Consider the following 26,486-nt stretch of genomic DNA (forward strand, 5'->3'; position numbering starts at 1 on the left):
TAACTCGGTCCCCAGCAGCTTTTCCCACTAACCTTTTCTGCTGTCTTTGGTGTTTGTGGGTTGAGAAGTCTGGTAACTGCTGCAGCTCACTGATTCAGGGCGCTAGGGCCCGCTCCGCCTGGCTCCTGGTCTGGTTGGTCTGCGCCGCCCATGCTAGGCTCTGCTCCGCTCTGCTCCGCTCCCAGCTCACCCAGAGACAATCCAGGCTGTCCTGGGCTGGAGCCCTGTTTCCCTCTGCTATTTTCTGGGTTCTGCAGTTCTAGAATTGGTTCAGAGCCATTTTTTATAGGTTTTTGGAGGGATTCGGCAGTGAGCTCACGCTAGTCCCTGCTTTCCAGCCACCATCTTGGCTCCACCCCCTCTTATTGTGCTATTAATAAGAAATGTAGGGGACAGATTCAGAGAAACTGAGGAGCTGAATTAACTGATGCTGAGTGAAGTGAGCAAAAGCAGAACAATTTATACAACATTATAAATTTAAAACATCTTTGAAGGACTTAAGAACACAACCAATGTACTGATTAGGCATAATTGTAGAAGACTGATAATGAAACAAGCTTCCTATCTCTTGGCAGAGAGGTAATAAGCTATGAATGAATAATGAGACAAACATTTTCAAACACTGTCAATGTGTGTATGTATTTTGCTTGACTGAACTTTTTTGTTACAAGGGTGGCCTTTGGTGGGAGATGGGAGATGAAAGTCAGGGGAGGGAGATCAGGAAGCAATAGTGATAAAGAAAAGAGAAGCAAACAGGAAAAAAAAACATCGATGAAACACTAAAAATACACAGAAGAGATCATAAGAAATTTTAGAAGTAGATAAAGAAAAGCAAGGAAATGGTGATACTACTGGGTTAAATTTAATATATATTATTACATTATTAAAGAAAGCTGTCTGTAATAGAGATACATGATTTTACATGCAATCACATTTTTCTTTGTATATAGAAATGGTCATAGGTGTCAAGTTAATAATAAATAAAATTAAAAAAAGAAAAAACCTCATAAGCCCAATTCCCTCTGAGGCCTTACTTGTCTGAGCTCTCTTTGGGCAAGATAAATGATAATTCAGCCCCAACATTACTTTCCACTGTGGCAGTCGGTACATGATGAAAAATCAGACGAGAAATTTCCTCAGTGTTACATGTAGGTCCCTTCACTATGACCATGTGGTATCCTGCACCTGAAAGAAAACATATAAAACAGTATTGTTTTTTACATTTCCCTTTCTAGGTCCCATTGACTTTCTGTCCCTTCAACTGGACCACTTTTATAAGAATGAGGAGACAGAAGGTCAAATGTAAGGAGGTAAACAGGGAACAACCTCAACACTGCTTCAGAGAGTCTCTGTCTGCTAGGGAATAGTGAAAATGAGGAATAGAATAAAAATTTATTTTCTCAGGGCACTTTTGCTTAGAAAATCTTTTCAGTTGATACTGACAATAAACATCAGATTAGACAGGGATTTCTTATTTGTGAAAATTAGCATAATGAAAAAGTCCCACAAAAGGGAGAAGATTCTCACAAGTATTCAACTTGACTAAGGAAATATCACTAACCTGGAAAAGTATGTCATACTATATAATAAAGACTGGGAGGGAAAATAGTGAAACACTATCATCTTATATATTCTCTCTAGTATTTGTGTAAATAATTTTCATGTGTCCTATCTAGATGCAGGGATCTAACTCCAGAGCAAGTAGAGGTACTAAATTTAATGGAGGGATGCTTAAGATATGGTATGAAAGGAAACTGCAAAGAATTTCCCTCACCACCAACAGGGTTTGAGTGAAGCCAGTGGGGGGTAAAAAATAAAATTGCCCAGTTTTTTTCCCTTTTCTCCCTTACCATATTTGTGTTTGAGGAAAAGTGAAGAGCCACAGCACTGCAATTCGCCTTTGGCCAGGATGGCAATGCGGTCCCCCAATAGGTCAGCCTCGTCCATAAAGTGAGTGGTCAGCATGATTGTTCGTTTGTTCTTTTGCTGCTGAAGGAGATCCCAGGTAGCCCGTCGCGAGACTGGATCCATGCCAGATGTTGGCTCATCCAACATCACTACCTACAGACCCAAAGGAATAGTCCCATAATTAGTAAAATAATAGTTCAATGGTATTTCATTACTTGAGCAAGGGGGGAGCCCTGCTTCCTCCTCATCACACAAGTACTACCATGTTGGTCCAGGGGAGTATGATGAGTTCACTGGGGAGCACTGAGTTTCACTCAGACACAAGAGGAGTTCTACCACATTGTGCCTGCTTAACATTTACTTTTCTAGGTGAGCTGAAAGCCCAGGATAGAGTTAAGCTAGAGAGTCCTTTGATCTCCATAAACTCATGGGGACCCTATACCAATCAGAGTACTGACATATCTGCCCACTGAGCATCGTGTGGGAGGTCCCTTTTAGAGAATTAAATCAATATGACCTAATTTGATTTTTCTACTCAGACAGTAGCAAGGAGCTTGACCTTGCCTTTTTACTATACCTTGGAACCTGCTATGAGTGCGATACCAATGGAAACCTTGCGTTTCATTCCCCCACTCAATGCCCTTGAAAGAGTATGGCGTTTCTGTTCCATATCAAGAATGCCCAAGATATGATTGACTTCCTCTGGGCAATTTTCCTTGGATAATCCTTTTAGCTAAGAAACCAAAAAGATGGAGACTGGTTAGAAAGAGGCTTCCTAATAAGTAAAATACTTGAAATTTTTTTGCCTGGAAAAACATGAATCTAGAAACAGATTAGAGTAAGAAGAAGCTGGGATTCCTTCCTGCCTCCTCTTACCCACCTCCCAATTCTCAAAAAAGTGTTCTGAGGATAGGATATCAAGTATTTGAACAGAAATATAAAAAAAATGGTTCTCTTCAGCTTACCTGAGCATAAAAAAAAAGGTGCTCAGCAACTGTCATTTCATCAAATAAGACATCGTGCTGGGGGCATAAACCCAGACTCTTCCTAATATGAACCATATTCTGTGAAATGTCGTACCCACTGATGTATGCATGTCCACTTGTAGGAGGAAAGAGACCTGGAAGAAGATATACAGAAGCTTAACTTCATTAACAGGAACATCAATTCGTTCTCCATTGGCATCTAGTTTAGAGGCCCTGTTCTGGTTAATTCGCAGATTAACTTCATCCCACTACCAGAAGAAAGATTCTGTACAAAACACTGAAGTAGGACTTCCAATAAAAAGGGGAGACAAATTCCTTTCTTAAGCAGTTAGTCAGTCACAAACATTTATTAAGCACTATATGCCTATGTGCTAAGTACTGAGGATATAAAGAAATGCAAAAGCAAAATGAAGCAAAACAAACCAGTCTCTGGCCTAAAGGAGCTCACATTCTAATGGAAGAGATATCATGCAAACAACAATATGCAAACAAGATGTATACAGGCTAAACTGGAGGCAATTTCAGAAAGAAAAGACAACATTAAAGGGGAGAGAGAAAGGCTTCTTAAAGGAGGGATTTTTAGCTATAATTTAAAGGAAGCTAGGGAAGCCAAGAGGCATAGATGAGGAGGCAGAGAAATCCAAGTGTGGGGGACACTCAGAAAAGAGGCACCAAGTCAGGAGATGAAGTATCTCATGCAAAACAACAGCCAGGAGGCCAGTGTCACTGTATCATAGGACAAAGGGAAAGAGAGTAAAATGTAAGACTAAAAAGGTAGGAATGGATCTGGTTATGGTGGACTTTAAAAGCTAGAGGATTTTATATTTATCATGGGAATAATAGGAAACTAAGTTAATTGGTCAGGGAAGTAGAGGAGGTGACATGATTAGATTTGTGCTTTAAGAAAATCAATTTGATAGTTGAGTGGAGGATGGACTAGAATGAGAGAGACTTGATGTAAGACTAAACAGTAGGTTACTGCAACAGTCCAGGTGTGAGGTAATGAGAGTCTATACCAGAGTAGGGGCAGTGTCAAAGAAGAGAAGGGAAAGTATATGAGAGATGTTGTAGTTAGAATTGACAAGACCTGGCAACTGATTGGATAGCAGAGATGAGAAGGATAACTGACTGGGAGAATGGTACCCTCAACACTAATAAAAAAGGGGAACGGTTAGGGAGAAAGAAAATGAAATGAGCTTTGGACATACTAAGTTGAAATCATTTGAGACATTAAGTTCAAAGTATCAAATACGCAGCTGGAAATGCAAGTCTGGAGGTCAGAAGAGTTGGATGAACAGACATGAGAATTACGAAAATAGAAATGACTGTTAAAAACATGGGAGTTGTCGGGATCACCAAGTAACTTAGTATTGTGAAGAAGAGAAGAGGTGCCCAGGACAAAGCCCCTGGGGATACACCCATGCATTGTGGGTATGTCCTGTAGGAGAATCCAGAAAAGGAAACTGAGAAGGGATAGTCAAACAAGGAGGAGCAAAACCTTCTTGGAAGACAGAGAACAGGGTTACAAAAAACCTAGAATAAGAGGAAAGGAAGTAAAGACACCAGTTGCAGATGGAGTTGGCAAGGATTGTGACCATGAAGGGGAAGAGAGATATAAGACAATAACTAACAATTTAAAAAGCAAGTTTTTTTCTTATAATTTCCCTTCTTACATTGGGTGCATTAATTTTGTCTGTGCAACTTTTCAGTTTCAAGTAATTAAAATTATCTATTTTAACTTGGGTAATTGCCTTTATATCTTGGTTGGTTAAGAATACATTCCCTACCTATGGCTGTGAGACCCATATATGATGTTTTTCTTCTAATTTTTTCTTAATATTGTGCTCTTTAATATTAAGGTTCCATACCCATTTAGAATGTATTGTAGGATATGGTGTAAAGTTTTAGTCTAAGCCTGATTTCTGCCAGACTGCTTTGTAGTATTGCCAGGTTTTTTTTTAATCAAATAAGGCATTTTTCCTTAGGTAGTTTATGTTTTCTACTTTGTTAAATACTGGATTGAGTTCTCTTGTTTTCAGATCTCCCTTAGCTAGTCTTTTCCATTGATCTCTCTCTCTCTCTCTCTCTCTTTCTCTCATTCTCTCTCTCTATCTGTCTCCCTCCCTCCCTCCTTTAACCAATACCAGATGGTTTCAATGACTTCTGCTTGATAAGAGAGTTTAAAGTCTGGAAGTGCTATTCCCTCTATATCCTTACTTCCTTTCATCATTCCCATTGATAGTCTAGATCTTCTGTTTTTCCAAATGAACTTTTTTACATTTTCTGAAGTTCTGTAAATTATCCCTTTAGTAATTTGATCAGGATAGCATTAAAAATCCAAATTAATTTTGGTAGTATTGTGATTTTTGCTATATGGGATGGTATAGCCATGAGTACTGAAAATTGCTCTAGCTATTTAAGTTATTCTTTATTTTTTATTTATTTTTTTTGCAGGGGGGAAAGGCAGGGTGATTGGGGTTAAGTGACTTGCCCAAGGTCACACAGCTAGTAAGTGTATCAAGTGTCTGAGGCCAGATTTGAACTCAGGTCCTCCTGACTCCAGGGCTGGTGCTCTACTCACTGTGCCACCTAGCTGCCCCATCTTATTTTTTTAAGTAGCACTTTGTAATTGACTCTATATATGGATTTTGTAAGTTTATTCCTAGATTATCCAGTTTGAATTTGGAATGGGATTTCCCTGTTTTTACACTTTGTGTTTTGATATTATTATATAAAATGCTGTTGATTTTTGAGGATTTATTTTGCAGCATGCAACTTTGCTGAAGTTTTAATGAGCATCTTTGCTGATTCCCTAGGATTTTCCAAATAAACCTTCATATAATCAGCAAACAGGGATAATTTTATCCCCTGGTCTATCTTTATTCTTTAATTTCCTTTTTCTTGTTGTTGTTGTTGCTAGCATTTCTAGAACTATATCAAATAACAGTGAAGAGAGTGGGAATCTTTGCATCCTTGCTTCATATGTATTTACTGGAAAATGTTTTTGTCTATTCTCATTGCAGGGAATGCTTGCTTTTGGTTTTAGATAAGGTACTTTTTATGATATTTGAAAAAAAAAAGGCCTCTCTATGCCCATATTTTGTAGGGTTTTTAGCATTAATACTTTGTCACAGGTTTTTTTTGCATCTATTGAGAGATGATCGTGTGGTTTTGAATGCTTTGGTTTTTAATATGATTAATTATGTTGATTGTTTTCCTAATGTTAAACCATTCTTGCATCCCTGGTATAAATCCCACTTGGTCATAAGGAATGATTTCTTAGCTAAATTGTTGCAGTCAAATCGATGAGATTTGTTTTAATTTTCTTTTGCATCAATATTCACTAATGATATTGGCCTATGGTTTTCCTTCTGTGTTTTATCTTTCCCTGGTTTAGGTATTAAGACTCTATTTATCTCCTAAAAGGATTCTGGTAGAGTGCTTTCTTTCTCAATTTTTGAAGTATGGGCACTAACTGTTCTTTAAAAGTTTGATAGAACTCTCCCATGAATCCATCGGGACTAGGGGTATCTTTTTCCTTTCAAAGATCCTTTACAGCTAGATCTATCTCTTTTTGAAACTGAATTATTTAACCCTTTTGTGTGGTGGTCTGATATTTTGTGTATTTGATATCTTTGAAGGTATATATCTTTCGTTTCCTATTTTTTAAAGCTTATAGCTGTGCATGATAGGTTCTAATTATTCTTATTATTTCTTATGGTTTTAGTATGATTTCACCTTGCTCACTTGCTATTTTATTGATTTGATTTTCTGTTCTCTTCTTTTAATCAGATTATCTAAAGGTTTATCAACTTGTTAGTCTTTTCAAAGAGACAACTTTTAGTTTTATCATTTCTATAGGAGTTTTTTGGTTTTCAATACTTTTATTTCCCCTCTAATTTTTAATCTCTCTATTCCTAAGCCAGTACCAGATAGTTTGGATGATTATCCCTTTGTAATAAAGTTTGAAATTTGGTACTATTGGGATACATTCCTTCACTTAGCAGTGATTTCCTTTATACTTTTAACCTTTTGTTCTTCCAGATGAACTTTGTTATGATTTTTTTCTAGTTCTATAAAATAGTTCTTTAATAGTGTTGATTGGGATAGCACTAAATAAGTAAATTAAGTAACTTGTCATTTTGATTATATTGGATCTCCTTTGACTTTCAGGATTTCTATTTTGGTGGTTAATTGAGGATTTTAAATTAGTTCTTTTTCTAGTTTTTTTTAGTTGTATGCCCAATTCATTGATCTGCTTCTTTCTCTTTTTTATTGATTTAAAAGATTTGAGGCATACATTTTCCTCTAAGTACTACTTTGACTGCATTCCAGAAACTGTCATATGTAGTCTCATCGTTGTGATTATCTTTAATAAAATTGTTGATTATTTCTATGATTTGTTCTCTGACCCACTTCATTCTTTAGAATTAGATTAATCAGTTTCAATTATTTATTAATCTATACTTCCAAGGCCATTTATTAAATGTATTTTTATTGCATTATGGTGCATTTACTATTTCCGCTTTTCTGCATTTGTTTGTGAGGTTTTTATGCTCTAATAAATGTCTGTTTTTTTGTGAAGGTTCCAGGTACCACTGAGAAAATGTATACTCCTTTCTATTCCCATTCAATTTCTCCAGAGATCTATCATATCTAACTTTCCTAAAGCTCTATTCATGGTCTGATAGTATGTATATTTGATATCTTTGAAGGTACATATCTTTCTTTTGTTTCCTATTTTAAAAATAGTGAGTTCTGGCCCCCAAAGTTTGGATCTTTGGCTTTATCAAACATTAGATTATTATGGATGTTTACTACTGCATATTGTGTACCTAAATGTATTTACCACTATATATTTTGTACCTACTGTATATTGTGTATCTAAATGTATTCCACTGAGTGGAATGCTGGGAGAATTTGGCTAAAATGCTCCCTCTCCTCTCCTCTGCCACCTTGGTTCTACCTCCTATCATTTTAAGAATAATTTTTGAAATATGGGTACTGTTCTTTAAAAGTTTGATAGAATTCTCTTGTGAAACCATCAGGAGCAGGAATTTGTTTCTTTGGTAGTTCCTTTACACCTAGATCTATTTATTTTTCTGAGCCTGAGCTATTTAAGATCTCTATCTGGTCTTCTGATAGTTTAGATATTTTATATTTCTGAAGGCATTTCTCCATTTCTTTTCTGTTCTCAATTTTATGAGCATATAACTCTACAGAATGTGATCTAATATTCTTTTTATTTCTTCTGGATTTATTGTGATTTCCCCTTGTGCATTTGCTACTTTATTGATTCATTTTTCTGCCCTCTTCTATTTAATCAGATTAGCTAAGGGTTTATCAATTTTATTAGTCTTTTCCAAGAACCAGCTTTTAGTTTTATCATTTCTATGGGACTTTTTTTTTGTTTCTAATTTATCTATTTCCCCTCTGATTTATATCTCTTTTGTACTTCTTAAAAATTTATTTGTAGCCTAGTCATACCAGATCTTAAACTGTATTATAAAGCAGCAGTCATTAAAACTACTTGGTACTGGCTAAGAAACAGAGTGGTGGATCAGTGGAATAGGTTAGGTACCCAAGACACAGTAGTCAACGACTATAGCAATCTACTGTTTGATAAACCCAAAGACTCCAGCTTCTGGGGTAAAAACTCACTATTTGACAAAAACTGATGGGAAAACTGGAAAACAGTATGGCAGAAACTAGGCACAGACCAATATCTCACACCATATACCAAAATAAAGTCAAAATGGGTTCACGATTTAGATATAAACACTGATACTATAAGCAACCTGGGAGAGCAAGGAATAGTTTACCTGTCAGACTTATGGAGGAAGGAAGAATTTATGACCAAACAAGAGATAGCATTATGAAATGCAAAATGCATAATTTTCATTACATTAAATTGAAAAGTTTTTGTACAAACAAAGCCAATGCAACCAAGATTAGGAGGGAAGCAGAAAATTGGGAAAGAAATTTTACAACTAGTTTCTCTAATAAAGGCTTCATTTCTAAAATATACAGAGAACTCAGTCAAATTTATAAGAATACAAGTCATTCCCCAATTGAGAAATGGTCAAAGGATATGAACAGGCTGTTTTCAGAGGAAGAAATTAAAGAAATCTATAGTTATATGAAAAAATGCTCTCAATCACTACTGATTGGAGAAATGCAAATCAAAACAACTCTTAGGTACCACATCTCTCCTGTCAGATTGTCTAACATGACAAAACAGGAAAATGATAAATGCTGGAGATGTAGGAAAACTGGAACACTAACACATTGTTAGTGTAGTTGTGAACTGATCCAACCTTTCTGGAGAGCAATTCGGAACCTCGCCCAAAGGGCTATAAAAATGTGCATACCCTTTGACCTAGCAGTAACACTTCTAGGGCTGTGTCCCAAAGAAATCATACAAGTCGGAAAAAGACCTGTATGTTCAAAAATATTCATAGCAGCTCTTTTTGTGGTGGCATAGAATTGGAATTCAAGGGGATGCCCATCAATTGGGGAATGGCTAAACAAGTTGTGGTATATGAATGAAATGGAATACTATTATGCTATAAGAAATGAGGAGCAGATAGACATCATAATAACCTGGAAAGACTTATATGGTCTGATGCTGAGTGAGGGGAGCAGAACTAGGAGAACATTATACACGATTACAGACATACAGTATCTCTGATGACTAAATTTGATAGACTTGGCTCTTCTCTGCAATGCAAGGTTCTAGGACAATTCATGACCTAGAGAAAGAATTATAGAGTCTGAATGCAGATTGAAGCATATTATTTGCTCTTTTTTTGTTTTTGTTTCTGTTTTGTTTCTTCTTTCTTGTGGTTCATTCCATTGGTTATAGTTCTTCTTTATAGCTTGACTATTGTGAAAATTTGTTTGGTGTGAACGTATATGTGAAACCTATATTGAATTGCATGCCATCTTGGATGGAGAGGGGAGAGGAGAGGAAGGGGGAGGAAATTCGAAACTCAAAAACTTGAGGAACTGAATGTTCTAAACTAAAACTAAATTAATTAATTAATAAAAATTAAAAAGTCCAAAAGTAATTTGTTAGGTTTCTAGTTTTTTAAGTGGATATCCAATTCAGTTAACTAATTCTCTCTTTTACTATTTCATTAATATATGTTTGTAAGGATATGATTTTCTCCTTTAAGGACTGCTTTAGCTTCATCCCAGAAATTTTAGTACATTGTTTCATCATTATCATATTCTTTTACATACTTATTGTTTCTATGATTTGTTCTTTAACCCACTCATTATTAAGAAGTTCACTGTTAAGTCTCCATTTGGGTCTGTATCTTTTATTTATGATCCCTGAACCAATGACTTTTTATTGCATTATGGTCTACAAAGGATGTATTTAAATACTTCTGCCTTTTTAGGTTTGTTTGCAATACCTCTGTGCCCTAGTACATGGTCAATTCTTGTAAAAATTACATGTAGTGCTGTGAAATATGTATATTCTTTTGATGTCCCATTTAGAAGATGTCTTTTAACTTTAGTTTCTCCAGAAATGTGTTCATTTCCATACTTTCCCTTTTGTTTTTATGTCAGTTATCTAAAAATAAAAGAGGGATATTAAAGTCTCCTGTCACTACTGCTATTGTCTTATCTTCTTGTAGCTCAGATATGCTTCACTTATGAAGTTGTATACTAAGGCACTTGGAGCATATAAATTTATTGATTTATTACCTATGGTTAGTTTTGGCATAATATAGTTTACTTGTTTAACTCTTATTTTTGAATATTTATTTTTGCTTTATCAAAAATGGCATGATAGCAACTTTTTTGGATTCACCTGATGCATGGTAAAAAAAATTTTCCCATCCTCTCACTCTTTGTCTTTTAAAGTTTTTCTTGTTATTCTTTTTCATTTTAATGAACTCTTTAATCCATTCACATTTGAAGTTATGAGAGTAAGGTTCATAGATTCCTCCAGCTGTCTGTAATATTGTTTTTTTCACATTATAGTTTTCCCCCTGTTCTGATGTTCCTTCACTTGCTTTATATTAATCTTTTTTTAAAAAAAATTATCATTTTAATTTAATATTTTAGTTTTCAACACTGATTTCCACAAGATTTTGAGTTACACATTTTCTTCCCATTTCTACCCTCTCCCCCATTCCAAGATGGCCTATATTCTGATTGCCTCATTCCCCAGTCAGCCCTCCCTTCTTATCCCCTTCCCTTTACTTTCGTGTGGAGTAAGATACCCAACTGAGTATGTATGTTATTCCCTCCTTAAGTCAAATCTGACGAGAGCGAGATTCACTCATTCCCCCTCACCTGCCCCCTTTTTCCTTCCAACAGAACTGCTTTTTCCTGCCACTTTTATGTGAGATAATTTACCCCATTCTATCTCTCCCTTTCTCCCTCTCTCAATATAGTCCTCTCACCCCTTAATTTTATTTTCTAGATATCATCCCTTCATACTCAACTCATCCTGTGCCCTCTGTCTATACATATATATATATATATATATATATATATATATATATATATATATATATATATATATATATATATATTCAACTACCCTAATACTGAGAAAGGTCTCATGAATTACACACATCATCTTTCCATGTTGGAATGTAAACAAAACAGTTCAACTTTAGCAAGTCCCTTATGAATTCTCATTCTTGTTTACCTTTTCATGCTTCTCTTGATTCTTCTATTTGAAAGTCAAATTTTCTATTCAGCTCTGGTGTTTTCACTGAGAAAGCCTGAAAGTCTTTTATTTTATTGAAAATCCATATTTTGCCTTGGAGCATGATACTCACTTTTGCTGGGTAGGTGATTCTTGGTTTTAATCCTAGCTCCATTGACCTCCAGAATATCATATTCCAAGCCCTTCAATCCCTTAATGTAGAAGCTGCTAGATCTTGTGTTATCCTGATTGTGTTTCCACAATACTCAAGTCGTTTCTTTCTGGCTGCTTGCAGTATTTTCTCCTTGACCTGGAAACTCTGGAATTTGGCTACAATATTCCCAGGAGTTTTCTTTTTGGGATCTTTTTTGAGAGGCAATTGGTGGATTCTTTCAATTTCTATTTTGCCCTGTGGCTCTAGACTATCAGGGCAGTTCTCCTTGATAATTTCTTGAGAGATGATGTCTAGGCTCTTTTTTTGATCATGGCTTTCAGGTAGTCCAATAATTTTTAAATGATCTCTCCTGGATCTAGTCTCCAGGTCAGTGGTTTTTCCAATTAGATATTTCACATTGTCTTCTATTTTTTCATTCTTTTGGTTCTGTTTTATAATTTCTTGATTTCTCATAAAATCCTAACTTCCATTTTCTCCATTCTAATTTTTAAGGTAGTATTTTCTTCAGTGGTCTTTTGGACCTCCTTTTCCATTTGGGTAATTCTGCCTTTTAAGTCATTCTTCTCCTCATTGGCTTTTTGGGGCTCTTTTCCTATTTGGGTTAGCCTATTCTTTAAGGTATTATTTTCTTCAGTATTGTTTTTCATGATTTTCTTGCATCACTCTCATTTCTCTTCCCAATTTTTCCTCTACTTCTCTTACTTGCTTTTCCTAATCCTTTTTGAGGTCTTCCATGGCTGGAGACCAATTCATACTTTTCTTGGAGGCTTTTGGTGTGGGCTCTTCAACTGCGCTGACTTCTTCTGGCTGTATTTTTTGAGCTTGACACCAAAAAAAGATTCTATAGTCTGAGTCCTTTTCCTCTGCTTGTTCATGTTCACAGCCAACTGCTTGACCCTTGAGCTTTTTGTCAGTGTACGACTGCCTTCAGAGTGGTACGTGCTTTGTCCCAAGCTTCAGGGGTCTTGCACTGCTGTTTTCAGAGCTACTTCTACAGAGCAAGCTCTGCCACACCAGCATTCCTCCTCCCCCAAGAACCACCAACCAGGACTGTGACCCAGGGCAAAGCAAGAGAACCCTGCCTCTGTGCCAGCAAAGCATTCCCTGCACTCCTGCTCTGATCTGCAGCTTGATTCCTCCCACTGAGTGGGCCTGGGGCCAGAAGCAGCTGCAGCTGGAGCCCGGGAAGCAGCCACCAGAGCTTCCTGCTGCTGCTACCACACCACCTCCACCAACCCAAGGCTGGGGACGGACCGCGCACTTCTCTCACCCAGATCCAGCAGTTTTCTCACTGACCTGCTAAGTTGTCTTTGGCATTTGTGGGTTGAGAAGTCTGGTAAATGCTACAGCTCAATGATTCATGGCCCTAAGGCCTGTTCCACCCAATCCATTCCCAGCCTTGTTGTTACTGGTGCGGTCCATGCAGGGCTGAGCTCCACTCCCTGTATGGTGCCATAGACCCTTCCCCGCAACCATCTAGGCAGTCCTGGGCTGGTGACCTGCTTCCCTCTGTTATTTCGTGGGTTCTATAGCTCTAGAATTTGTCCAGAGCCATTTTTACAGGTGTTTGGAGGGATTTGGGGGAGAGCTTAAGCGAGTGTCTGTTTTCCAGCCGCCATCTTGGCTCTGCCTCCTGTGTCCTTTTCTCTCACTCTTCATTGTCTACTCTCTCTGTCTACTCTAGGTCATCATTCTCTGATTCATAACATCTGTAATTATCTGGTATCTATCATTGCTCTGTATTCCTCATGTAATCAAACTTAAAAAGTATCCATTCCAGGGTCTCTCCCCTAGACAGCTTCTGCCACTGCCTTGTAGAGTTTGCCCCTAGATTCCCCTTTTCCACTGTGCCTCACTCCTACAACAATGACAATTATTGCTGGTGTCAGAGAGGACAATGCTTCCCCCATAATGTTCCTGGTTATGCAGCCCACCACTGATCTATACCATCCCCTGGATACCTTTCTTTCCTTATAGTATCAAAATTTCCTCCCTGGGTCTCATATTATCTCAAGTGCCAGTTGCCCACAGGGGTTCCAAATCCTTATTTCCTTCCTATAGTAGACATTTCAAGCATCAAATCACCTAGACCATATACAATGTAAAGTCTCCATGTCCTTTCACAGACCATCTCTCTTCACTCATCATAGCATTCATCAGTAGAACTCCCTCCCATCAACAAAGTAAGACCTTCTTCTTTCCTCCCCCTTTTCAATCTCTTTTTCCCATCCTCATTCAATCTCTTGTAAGCTCTTCTATTTCTGAGACCACAGGGGTCATATTCCCCTCACTGCTAGAACTTGATTTGACCTTGGCCCATTACACAGTCTTCTCTCTCCTCTTGCTCTTCTTCCCCCTTTTCATGTATCCTCCCATGTTGTAACATAGTCCCACACTGATTTACCTATAGGCAGAGTGTCATTAATTTCTGTTCATAATGCCCCATCTGCTTCTTCAATGTAACGTCTACTAGATTTGTGCTTCTACCCTTATCGCCTCGTGTAAATTTAGAAAGACATCTTTTACTGATTTCTCTGCTGTCACAGTTGCTGTTCTTGCTCCTTAACCAATCATCCCTACCAACTGCCACACATAGGGAAGGCAAGCCAGCCCAGCTTAAACAGCAAGGCACCCTGAAGGAAAGAGAGGAGGCAGAATATGCTAGGCAAGGTGAGTCAAACTACTACTACCATCATGATAACCATCTTCTCTCAGACACTAAGAGACAGACAACCAAAGACCGTGAACTAAGAGCCTTGGACATAGTATTCTTTCTAGCCCAGGTCCTCAGCCATCATAAGGGAAACAACACCTATGGAGAGGTAGATTGACAACTTCTCCTGTAGGTGAAGACCTGGAAAAGACAAAAAAGTGGTAGGGGAAAGATTCAAGATGGAGCAAACAGCTTAGCTACAAATAACTGGCAGGCCATTTAAGGAGGATACCTGTCTGAATTTGTCTGGATGATGTTGTTGCCGTTGTTGTGTTTGTCCTTTGTTTTCAAAGAGGACCATGGCATCAGGGAAATGATGACATGACTTTGATTTGAGTGAGGGAGGGCTGTGCAAGGTCACCAGCCTCACTTTCTCCTCCAGAGCCATCTGGATCCAGTGACCAGATATTCATCAGGATGACTGGAGATGACCCAGGATGCAATGGGAGACCCCGGCCCTTTTAGGCTTAGGTCTTTTCATGTACTCACTTAAGAGTGAGGTAACACCCATTCAGTGAATAGGCCTCTTTAAGAAATGAGTCGAGAAATGGCTCCTTTAATTAGAAAAAAAGAAAAAAATCACGTTGGGAGGAGAAGACCCTCAGGATTGCTGTTCTAAAGAGAAACAATTACCATTGACCTTCAGTCTAAGCCAGGAGGGCCAAAATACAGCCATTAAGTGGAACTTGGGCAGGGATCTATTGTGGTTCAATCTACGAGCTTCAGATGATAATGTCTGTGGGGAAGTCTCATTAACATATACCATGCCTAAGCATTATATGGGAGATCAAAATTTAAAATTCGGTCAAAATTCAATATAATGAATTTCTATTAAGAACCCACAGATAATCAATTTTTTCCCCAAGCTAGAAGGAAGATTAAATGACTTGTCCAAGGTCACACCACAGAAAATGCAAAATCAGATTTGAATTCATGTCATCTGATTCTATAGTCAATATTCTTTCTACATTTTATAAATGCTGAAATGGAACCCAATTGGGAGAAGGAAGAAGGTATGATCATGTGGTGCTTAGGTACAATTTCCTTAGATCCTAAAAACATGAATTCTTGTCCAAAGTTATCCATCTTCTCAACTGTGCTGTTTTTGAATGCATACCTGTGAGTATGGATAGGGTAGTAGTCTTCCCTGCTCCATTGTGTCCTAGAAGAACAGTGATTTGCCCTTCATACAAGTTCAGACTCAGTTTTTTAATGGCTTCTTTTCTCCTTTTCCCCATCATAAAAGTCTGTGGAAAAAGCAAGCAGAGTGACTACATGCAATTCTGATATTTCTAAAGAATTTTACAACAGAGCAAGCACCCAACAGCAACTAGCCTTCCTTAAAAGATCATATTACATCATCAAACTTAGAAGGAAAAATATAGATTTAACAAACACTTTTACTTAGGAGTAAAGAATGGGGTAAAACTGAATAGAAAACCAATTTCAAAGTTTTTTGAAATGATGTTAAAACTAGTTGGTAGAATATACCGTACTTTCATTATCATCATAATTTCAGGATGGGATATTCAATGGAGAAGGGATAAACAATAGCAAATATTTGTGTATTTACTTGTGCTATTACTGTGTATATGTTTAAAGCACTGGGGATATAAAGACACATCTATTTATCTATATCTATATATATAAAGACATATAAAAATAGGTACAATACAGTGTCCCCAAAGTCTTAGTGCAGTTTTGAGCTATGAAAATTTTCATTAAGCTTTCATAGTTCAAAACCACACTACAACTTTGAGGATACCCTATATTAGACCCTTTTGCAATCTAATGCGGGGGGAGGGCAAAGATGAGGGCACAGATAAATATGACACAAAGACAAATGTTAAAAGTGCAAGAGAGAGGTCCAAGAAAATATTATAAGAAAATTGAGGAAGAAATCACTTTCAGCTCAGTAGGAGGGAAGGAAATCTTAAGGGCAGCTTCATGGGAGGAAAGAAGGAAGGTAGGGAGGGAGAGAGGAAGGAAGAGAGGGAAGGAAGGAAAGAACAGAGGAAGTGAAAAAAGTGAAGTGACTTGCCCAGAGTCACAGAGCTTGTGAGAGTCCACATTTGATTCACATTATACAATGAGCACGTTTTTGTTGCTGGCTTTGCGGAGAACCTCTAGATGTCAGCCGTGACACAAGCTACAATTAAAATGTGACTGGGGCTAAAGAGTGAAGGATTTTAATAAGACTGAGTATGAAAACAGGGAGCCTAGCTTCCTCTTATTAGAAACTAGGTTCCCTAGGACTTAATCGAATCCAAACTGCATGACTTTGGTATAGAGCAGTGAGTGAAAGTAGTACCTCTAGTCCATGTAGGTAAAGTTCCTCAAGGTTATATTAGGAAAACAGGGAAAACATGTTAAATTGGGAAAACATTTTAAATAGAGGAAGGACCTAATCAGAGGGATATATTAGAAAAAAATTTCAGACAACGATAAAAAGGATAGATTGAGAATGATTTATAATGGAGGAAAGAAGAACAATTAGGAGACTACTACAACAGTATAAATGAAAAGAATGAAGGTCTGAATTAGTGTAGCATAAAAATGGACAGTGAGTGACTGATTGAAGATACATGGTAGAAGTAGAATTTTTAGGACTTGGAAACTGAATAAATATATGGAGGAAAAAAGAGGGAAAAGTAAAAAAAAAAATGACTGAAGTTACAAGCCTGGGTAATTGGGAAAACAGTAGTAATATCAACAGAAGTTGAGAATTTCTGGAAGGGGACAAGATTTTTTAAGGGGAAAAGATGAGTTTATTTTTGGGTACTGAGTTTGAATTCCTGGCTAGAATAACAGACTAAGTGGATAAAAATGAGAGTATTTGGAGAGTTAATAAAAAGTAGAAATTAATCCCAAAAGCTAGAAATTAATATAAAAATATGATTGTATAGAGTCAAGATTAAAAAGGTTCTTAACTCTTAGTTGGAAAGGAAATGAAATTAACAAGGGACATAAAAGAGAACAATGCTTTCTCTTGAAGTAAATCCAGGCAAAAAGAACCACACCACTTAGCATATAATTTATACATTGTCTTTAATAAACTAATCAATTAATAAACCAATCAATCAAGGCTAACAATTTGCCAAGCATAGTTCATGGTGCTGTAGGGCAGAGGTGTCAAACATGCAACACTTTCAAATGAAGGGGGAACCAGATTAAAATGTAACTGAGAAACATTACAAAAATAAATAAAAATACAACAGTATACAGATAATGTTAATGTGTGATTTTCTGACTAAATATGGGGCTACAAGTTTACAGTTTACAGCAAGTTTACAGCTTCCCCTTTCTATCTGAGTTTGACACTACTATTGTAGGGTACACAAAAGAAATATAATGCATGGTCATTTTGCTCAAGAAACTTAAGAGAATCTAGTTGGGGACCCCAGGCATACATTCATAGAATATTTGGGGGACCATACTTCAAGGACCTCTGATTTTGTTGCTGTGGGTTCATCCCATACCATTTTACATCACAACCTTTCCAAAACTTAATAGATTTTCTTAAAGAGTTGCTGAGATCAAAAAGAGATATTACCCTATAGTTAAATGGGTGATAAGCCTCTCTGAAATTAGGTAGGCTTGTTCTTGAACCCAGAAAACTAGCTTGGTAGAAGTTATAAGAGGCTGTGCTCCACCAGTATAGATTTCAATAACATAAGTTATTTCTACACCACAATTAGCAAACCACAAAAGGCAGATTTTAAATGAATATACCAAGAATGAGAGAAATCAACAAAGGTAAGAGAAATACAATAACACTTTCTCAAAGACATGGATGAGAGAGAGAGAGAGAGAGAGAGAAAATAAAGATGGAGTAGCATTCTAGGAAAATAACATAAGCAAGGGTGTGTTAGGGAAGCATGGAATGTTAGGGAAGAAAGGACTGACTGTAATTTATGACCAATATATTCAGGTGCATTAAGGAAAATGGGACTATGATATGGAAGACCTTTCAAAACTAGGTGGAGAATGACAGGGGAAATGGTGTAATAGAGTAAACAGAGAACCAAAAGTTCTTTTCGAAGACCCCTCAACAAAAGTCACAGAAATGCTTAAATATCAAAGTGGGCATTTTCCAGGCTGTTTTTCTTGCCTGGAATGCTCTCCTTCCTCATCCCCATCCTGACTTTGGCTTCCCTTCAAGTCCCACCAAAATCTCATGTCTTTTCAGTCTTATATGACTTTCCCCAATTTATCCTGTATATATCTTCTTGGTACATAGTTGTTTGTATGTTGTTGACCCCATTAGAATTTGAACTTCTTGAGAGCAGGGACTGTATTTTGTTTTTGTTTTTTGACCTTTGTATCCCCAATGCTTACCATATAACATGTTGGGTACATAAGTCTGCATTTAATAAATGCTAGTTGATGTGGAGATGAGTCTGTCTTGCAAGAAGAAGGGCTACCTCAATGTGAAATAAAAGAAAAGGAGGAGATAGTGGAGGAAGACTTCTGAGTAATAAGGAAAACGGAGAAGAGAGAGCTCTTGGTGGATTACCTGATTTTTTTTTCAGTGAAATGAGGTGAGGTCCGTGGCTGAGAGGGTGAGGGTGGGGGTGGAGGGCTATTGCTATTCAGGCTTGCTATTTGGAATAACTGCTGTGGTGAGTAGGAGTGCAAATCAGTGGGGGAAGGGAATAAAAGGATTGCAATGCTGCAGTATGGGTCCAGTTAGATTATGTAGCATGAATTATAGTGCACCCAATCAGCACAATTCCTAAGCACTTAAAGAAAAAGCTGACAAAACGAGAGAAAGCACTAGAGTGTAAAACAATAATCACTGGGGATTTCAACAAGTACTTTTTAGACTTAAACAAAACTAATGGAAACAAGCTATTGATCCAAACAGAATATTAGAAAAAAATAGTTATGAGAGAATGTTAGTGAAAAAATAATGGCAATCCTAAGGAGTATACGTATCTTCCAGCTTTGCATGGCATTTTTGCAAAACCCAACCATGTGTTAGGGCATAAAGAACTCAAACAAATGCCAAAAGGCAGAAATATCAAAAGCATTTATAGACAATCATAACATAATAAAATCTGTAATTAAAAAAGAAAAAACTAAAGTAAGTATTCCTATTAAATGAAGACTAATTAATATAATCCCAAGGAAACGATAAATAGTTGTATCAAAGAAAATTATAACAATGAAATAACATATCACAACTGAGGGATACAGCCAAAGTAGCCCTTAGTAGAAATGTACATCTCTAAATACCAGTCATCTCCTGAAACACCAAAAGAAAGAAATAAGAGGTCAATGAACTGATCATGCAACTAAAAGAAACCCAGAAAAACAACAAACAGCTCTCAAATAAACACAAAATTGAAATTCTGAAAATCAAATAAGTGATAATTTTTTAAATGTTAGAACTAGTTTTTGAAAAGATAAAATATGCAAGTCATTAACCAATCTGATTTTAAAAAGAAAAAGGAAAATCAAAGCATCAAAATAAAAACGAAAAAAGTATATACACAACAAACGAAGAGGAAACAAAATTTTCAAAAAATACGACATACCCTATATATGTAACTATGTATACTATATGCCAACATAACTGGAAACTTAAAACGAAATATATGCATATTTTTCAATTGATTTTTATGTTTTCCAATTAGCAAAAAACCTGCCCTCTCTCCTTTCTATTCAATCCCTTAATTGAAAAAGGAAGAAAAAAATAACCCCAGTTACAAACATGCAGAGTCAAGTAACACCAATTTCCAGTTGGTCATGGCTAAAAAAGTATGTCTCAACTCTGCACTCTTAAGTCTTTCACCTCTCTCTCAAGAGTTGGGTAGCGTGTTTCATTATTAATCCACTGGAATCACAGTTGGTTACTTCACTGATCAGAGTTCCTAAGTCTTTCAAAGCTGTCTTTACAATTATTGCTGTCATTGTTTAAATTGTTCTCCTGGTTCAGTTCCTTGCAACATCAATTAGTTCATATAAGTCTTCCTAGATTTATCAAAAGCTATTACTTTCATTATTTCTTACAGCACAATAATATTCCATCACATTTATAAACTGATGATTACCTTCTTACTTTCCAATTCTTTGCCACTTAAAAGAGCTACGAATGTTTTTATATATCCTTAATCAAGCATTTGCTTTGTTTAGGACCAATCTCTTCTTTAATATTACTTCCTTCTAATTTCCCCTTCTCCATTTTCCTTATCTCCCTTTTGAAATATATTTCTGTAACCAACTCTATACGTGCGTTTCTGTGTGTGCATACACTCTTCCCTCCTTTGAACAGTTCAAATGAGAGTAAGATTCAAGTATTCCCTCTTTCCTCCTTGTTTGTATAAACTCCTGTGCCCCAGTTAATCTTCATCACCCCTGACCCCAGTGTATTCCTCTTCCCCTCCTTTTCCTCTGATTATATAAATTTGTAAGAAGGATATATTTTCTTTCATTTTCAATTGGGGGTGGTGGAGATTAGAGGTAGAGAAGGCAGATTTTTGTTGAAAAAAATAAAATTTAAAAAACAAGTGTGGTCAAAATATATAAAGAAAGCATTTATGAAGTATTTATTATGCTCCATGTATTGTACTAAACTCTAGGGATACAAGTACAAGCTAGGAAGATAATCTTTGCTCTCAAGGAACTTATATTCTAATAAGACAAAAACATATAATGGGGAGCTGGGTAAGGGTGATGTGGAGATGGCTGGGAATGGTGTGGAGGCATCCATCAGAGCCAACTACCCAGGGTCCAAGGTTTCAATAGTACGAAAAATGATGTTGTGAAGAGTGCAAGTGCCTGACTGATGGTTGGGAAATGGCATGGAGACCCAGTCTGGGACAAGATGAAGTCAGTATCATTCCTTGTAAAATTATTTGGTGCTGACCATGTCCAGGGCCTACCAATTTTTTAAAAGAATAATAGCAATAAGCATTTACATAGTGCTATAAGGTTTGCAAAGTGCTTTACAAGTAATATCCCATTTACTCTTCACAGCAACCCAGGGAGCTAAGTGCTAATATTATCCCTATTACATATCAGGAAACTGAGGCAGACAGAGATTAAGTGACTTGCCCAAGATCACATAGCTAGTAATTGTCTGAGGCCAGATTGGAACTTAGGTTTTCCTGAATCCAGATCCAGTGCTCTTTCCAATGTGCCAACCTAGCTGCCTATAACTGTTTATAAATGAAGTGTTCATGATATAGAGGTATGAGTCTTCTGTATAATCTACAAGTTTTGGCCTCTCTCATTTTTTTCCTAAATCATACTTTCCCATATATTTTTCCCCATCACAGTTTTTCCTACATTTATAATGAAGTCACTAACTTTGTTGATTTGATTTAGATGACCTTATCAAGAAGAATTTGATAGAATTCATAGAATTTCTCTACTAATTAATCCTCCACAACTAACATTAGTACGTTGTTACAATTATTTTCATAGTGATCTCTAAAAATATTATCACTAGTATTGCAATAAGTGATTGACCAAATGTTTGATAAAATGTTTCTTTTAACTTTTAAGCATATGACAAAACCCACTACCTCATCTCTTTTCTTTTTCCCCTTTTACTAATAGCCTTTTATTTTTTCTAATTACATATAAAGACAATTTTCAATATGCATTTTAAAAAAAGATTTTGAGTTCCAAATTTTTCTCCCTCTCCCTTTCTTCCCCCTGCTTCAAGACGGTAAGCAATCTGATATAGGTTATACATGTGCAATCATGTAAAACATATTTCCACGTCAGTCACGTTGTGAAAAAAGAAACAGAACAAAAAGAAAATAACCCCATAAAAACCCTCAAAAGTGACAATACTATGCTTTGATCTGCATTTAGACTCCATCAGTTCTTTCTCCGGATGTGGATAGCATTTTCCATGAGTCTTTTGGAATTGTTTTGCATCAGTGTATTGCTGAGAAGAGCTATGTGAGTCATAGTTGATCTTCATACAATGTTACTCTTACTGTGTACAGTGTTCTCCTGGTTCTCCTCACTTCACTCAGCATCAGTTCATCTAATTCTTTCCTGGGTTTTCTGAAATCTGCCTGTTTATCATTTCTTATAGCACAATAGTATTTCATTACATTCATATAACACAACTTGTTTAGCCATTCCCAACTGAGGGGCATCCCTTCAACTTCCAATTCTTTGTCACCACAAAAAGAGCTGCTATAAATATTTTTGTACATGTAGGTCCTTTCCTTTTATTTATGATCTCTTTGGGATATAGACCTAGTAGTGGTATTGCTGGATTAAAGGGCATGGACAATTTGATTGCCCTTTGGGCATAGTTCCATAATATTCTCTAGAATGGTTGAAACAGTTGCCAACTCCACCGACAATGCATTATGTCCCACTTTTCCCACATATTCTCCAACATTTATCATCTTCCTTTTCTGTCATATTAGCCAATCTGATAGGTGTGAGGTGGTACCTCAGAGTTGTTTTAATCTGCATTTCTCTAATCAATAGTGATTCAGAGCATTTTTTCACATGACTATAAATAACTTTAGTTTCTTCCTCTGAAAACTGCCTGTTCCTATCCTTTGACCATTTATCAATAGGGGAATAACTTGTATTCTTATATATTTGACTCAGTTCTTCACATATTTGAGAAATGAGGCCTTTATCAGAGACACTGGTTGTAAAAATTGTTTCCCAGCTTTCTGTTTCCCTCCTAATATTGGTTGCATTGGCTTTGTTTGTGCAAAAACTTTTCAACTTAATGTAATCAAAATCATTCATTTTGCATTTAAAAATGTTCTCTATCTCTGGTTTGGTCATAAATTCTTCCATTCTCCATAAATCTAAGAGGTAAACTATTCCTTGCTCTCCTAGTTTGCTTATAGTTATCAGCCTTTACATCTAAATCTTGTACTCATTTTGACTTTATCTTGGTATACAGTGTCTATGCCTAGTTTCTGTTTTCCAGTTTTCCCAGCAGTTTTTGTTAAATAGTGAGTTCTTATCCCAGAAGCTGGAGTCGTTGGGTTCATCAAACAGTAGATTACTGTAGTCATTGTCTACAATGTCTTGTGTACCTAACCACTGATCCACCACTCTATTTCTTAGCCAGTATCAAGTAGTTTTGATGATTGGAAAGCTCTATTTTATTCTTATGTTCTCTAGTGTTTTTAATAGGAATTGGTGCTGTATTATCAAAAGCTTTTTCTACATATATTGTGATAATCACATGATTTCTGTTGGTTTTGTTACTAACATGGTCAATTACGCCGATAATTTTCCTAATACTGAACCAGCCCTGCATTGCTGGTATAATTCACATCTGGTCATAGTTTATTATCCTGGTGATAAATTAATCTCCTTGCTGATACTTTATTTAAAGTTGCTGCATCAATATTCATTACGGAAATTTGGCCTCTTTCTTTCTCTGTTTTGGCTCTTCCTGATTTAGGTATCAGCACCATATCTGTGTCATAAAAGGTATTTTGTAGAACTCCTTCTTCACCTATTTTCCCAAATGGTTTGTATAGTATTAGAATTAATTTCTCTTTAAATATTTGGTAGAGTTCACTTGTAAATACATCTGACTCTGGGGATTTTTTTTCTTAGGGACTTTAATGACAGCTTGTTCAATTTCTTGTTCTAAAATTGTATTTCATTTCCTCTTCTGTTAATCTGGGCAATTTACATTTTTGTAAATATTCATCTATTTCACTTAGATTGTCACATTTATTGGCATATAACTGGGCAGAATAGCTCCCAATTATTGCTTTAATTTCCTATTCGTTAGTGGTGAATTTACCCTTTTCACTTTTGATACTGGTGATTTAGTTTTCTTCTTTTTTTAAATCCAATTAACCAAACATTTATATATTTTATTGGTTTTTTCCACATAAAACCAGCTTTTAGTTTTATTTATTAGTTCAATAGTTTTCTTACTTTCAATTGTATTACTCTCTCCTTTGATTTTCAGGATTTCTAATTTGGTATTTAATTAGGGATTTTTAACTTGTTCTTTTTCTAGCTTTTTAAGTTGCATGCCCAATTCATTGATCTATTCTTTCTCTATTTTATTAATGTAAGCATTTAGATATAAAAGTTTCTCCCAGGTACTGCGTTGGCTACACCCCATACATTTTGGTATGTTGTCTCATTATTGTTGTCTTCATGGAAATTATTGTTTCTATGATCTTTTGTTTGACTCACTCATTCTTTAGGATTAGATGATTTAGTTTCCAATCAATTTTTAATCTATCTTTTCATGGACTTTTATTAAATGTAATTTTATTGCAGCATGATTCAGAAAGGATGCAATTGATATTTCTACCTTTCTGCATTTGATTGTGAGGTTTTTATGCCTGAATACATGGTCATTTTTGTGTAAGTTCCACATAACACTAAGAAAAAGGTATATTCCTTTCTATCCCCATCAATTTTCTCCAGATGTCTATCACATCTAACTTTTCTAAAATTCTGTTCATCTCTTTAACTTTTTTCTTGTTTATTTTGTGGTAAGATTTATCTAGTTCTGAGAGGGGAAGGTTGAGGTCCCCCACTAATATAGTTTTACTGTCTATTTTCTATGGTAATTCATTTAACTTCACCTTTAGAAATCTGGATGCTATATACCATTTGGTGCATATATGTTTTAGTATTTATATTATTTCTTTGTCTATGATACATTTTAGTAAGATGTAGGTTCTTTCCTCATCTCTTTTAATTAGTTCTATTTTTGCTTTTCCTTTTTCTGAGATCATGATTACTACCTCTGTTTTTTTTTAACTTCAGCTGAAGCATAATGTACTCTGCTCCCGCCTTTTACCTTTACTCTGTGTGTGTCTCTCTGCTTTCAAATGTGTTTCTTGTAAACAACATATTGCAGGATTCTGGTTTTTAATCCACTCTGCTATCGGCTTCTCTTTTATTGCAGGATTCTGGTTTTTAATCCACTCTGCTATCTGCTTCTCTTTCATCCCATTCAGATTCACAGTTATGATTATTGTGTATTTCCCTCCATTCTATTTTTCCCATTTATACTTTTTTCTCTCTCTCCTTTTACCCTGTCTCTCCTTACCAATATTTTGCTTCTGACCACTGCCTTCCTCAGTCTGCCCTCCTAACAGTACCCCCTCTTTTCTTTTCCCCTTCCCCTCCTAATTCCCTATTGGGTAAGGTAGACATCTATATCCAACTGAGAGTATGTTATTCCCTCTTTGAGTCAAATACAATGACAGAAAGGTTCAAAGAATGCTCACCCCTCCTCCCTTCTTCCCCTCTACTGTAATAGGTCTTTCATGCCTCTTCATGTGATATAATATAGCTCATTCTGCCTCACCCTTCCATCTTCTCCCAGTTTAATCCTTTTTTCACCCATTAATTTTTTATTTCATCACATCAAAATCAACTTATGCTCACATACTCTCCAAAATGGCAGGATCTGTTCACAACTCCACCAACAATGTAATAATGTTCCAATTTTCCCACATCCTCTCCAGCATTTATCATTTTCCTGTTTTGTCATGTTAGCTAATCTGACAGGAGAGATGTGGTACCTAAGAGTTGTTTGGATTTGCATTTCTCTAATCAATAGTGATTTGGAGCATTTTTTCATATGCCTATAGATATCTTTAATTTCTTCCTCTGAAAACTGCCTGTTCATATCCTTTGACCATTTCTCAACTGGGGAATGGCTTTTATTCCTATAAATTTGGCTCAGTTCCCTGTGTAAAAACAATTTTTAACATTTGTTTTTAAAACTTTGTGTTCTAAATTCTCTCCCCTCCTGCCATCATCCCCCCCCCAATTGAGAAGGCAAGCAATTCAATATAGGCTATAAATGTGCAGTCATGCAATATACATCCATAACAGTCATGTTGTAAAAGAAAACATGAACAAAAAAGACCTCAAGAAAAATGGATAACCACTCTCTCTTCTTTGATACTCTATTCTGTCTAGGTTTTTGGGATACTACTCCTTCCTGATTTTCTTCCTACCTATCTTGATCACTTCTTCTCTCCTGCTGGATCCTCCTCCAGATCAATCTCTAAGCTTAGGTGTCCCTCAAGATTCTGTCTTGGA

At 36.3% G+C, this 26,486-nt stretch overlaps 1 protein-coding gene across 1 annotated transcript in view; it reads right to left on the reverse strand.

Moving 5' to 3' along the window:
• LOC118831416 (ATP-binding cassette sub-family A member 3-like) overlaps window positions 1–26,486 on the reverse strand; it is a 183,452-nt gene that overhangs the window by 68,107 nt on the left and 88,859 nt on the right. The window contains exons 12-16 of the mRNA XM_036738755.1: window positions 15,571–15,700; window positions 2,874–3,028; window positions 2,486–2,641; window positions 1,851–2,061; window positions 1,035–1,185 (exon numbers count right to left, since the gene is read on the reverse strand). Coding sequence (XP_036594650.1) covers window positions 1,035–1,185; window positions 1,851–2,061; window positions 2,486–2,641; window positions 2,874–3,028; window positions 15,571–15,700 — 803 coding nt within the window. The remainder of the gene's footprint in view (window positions 1–1,034; window positions 1,186–1,850; window positions 2,062–2,485; window positions 2,642–2,873; window positions 3,029–15,570; window positions 15,701–26,486) is intronic.

This window comes from Trichosurus vulpecula, chromosome 9, assembly GCF_011100635.1.
Source record: "Trichosurus vulpecula isolate mTriVul1 chromosome 9, mTriVul1.pri, whole genome shotgun sequence".
In the NCBI taxonomy this organism is placed as follows: Eukaryota; Metazoa; Chordata; class Mammalia; order Diprotodontia; family Phalangeridae; genus Trichosurus; species Trichosurus vulpecula.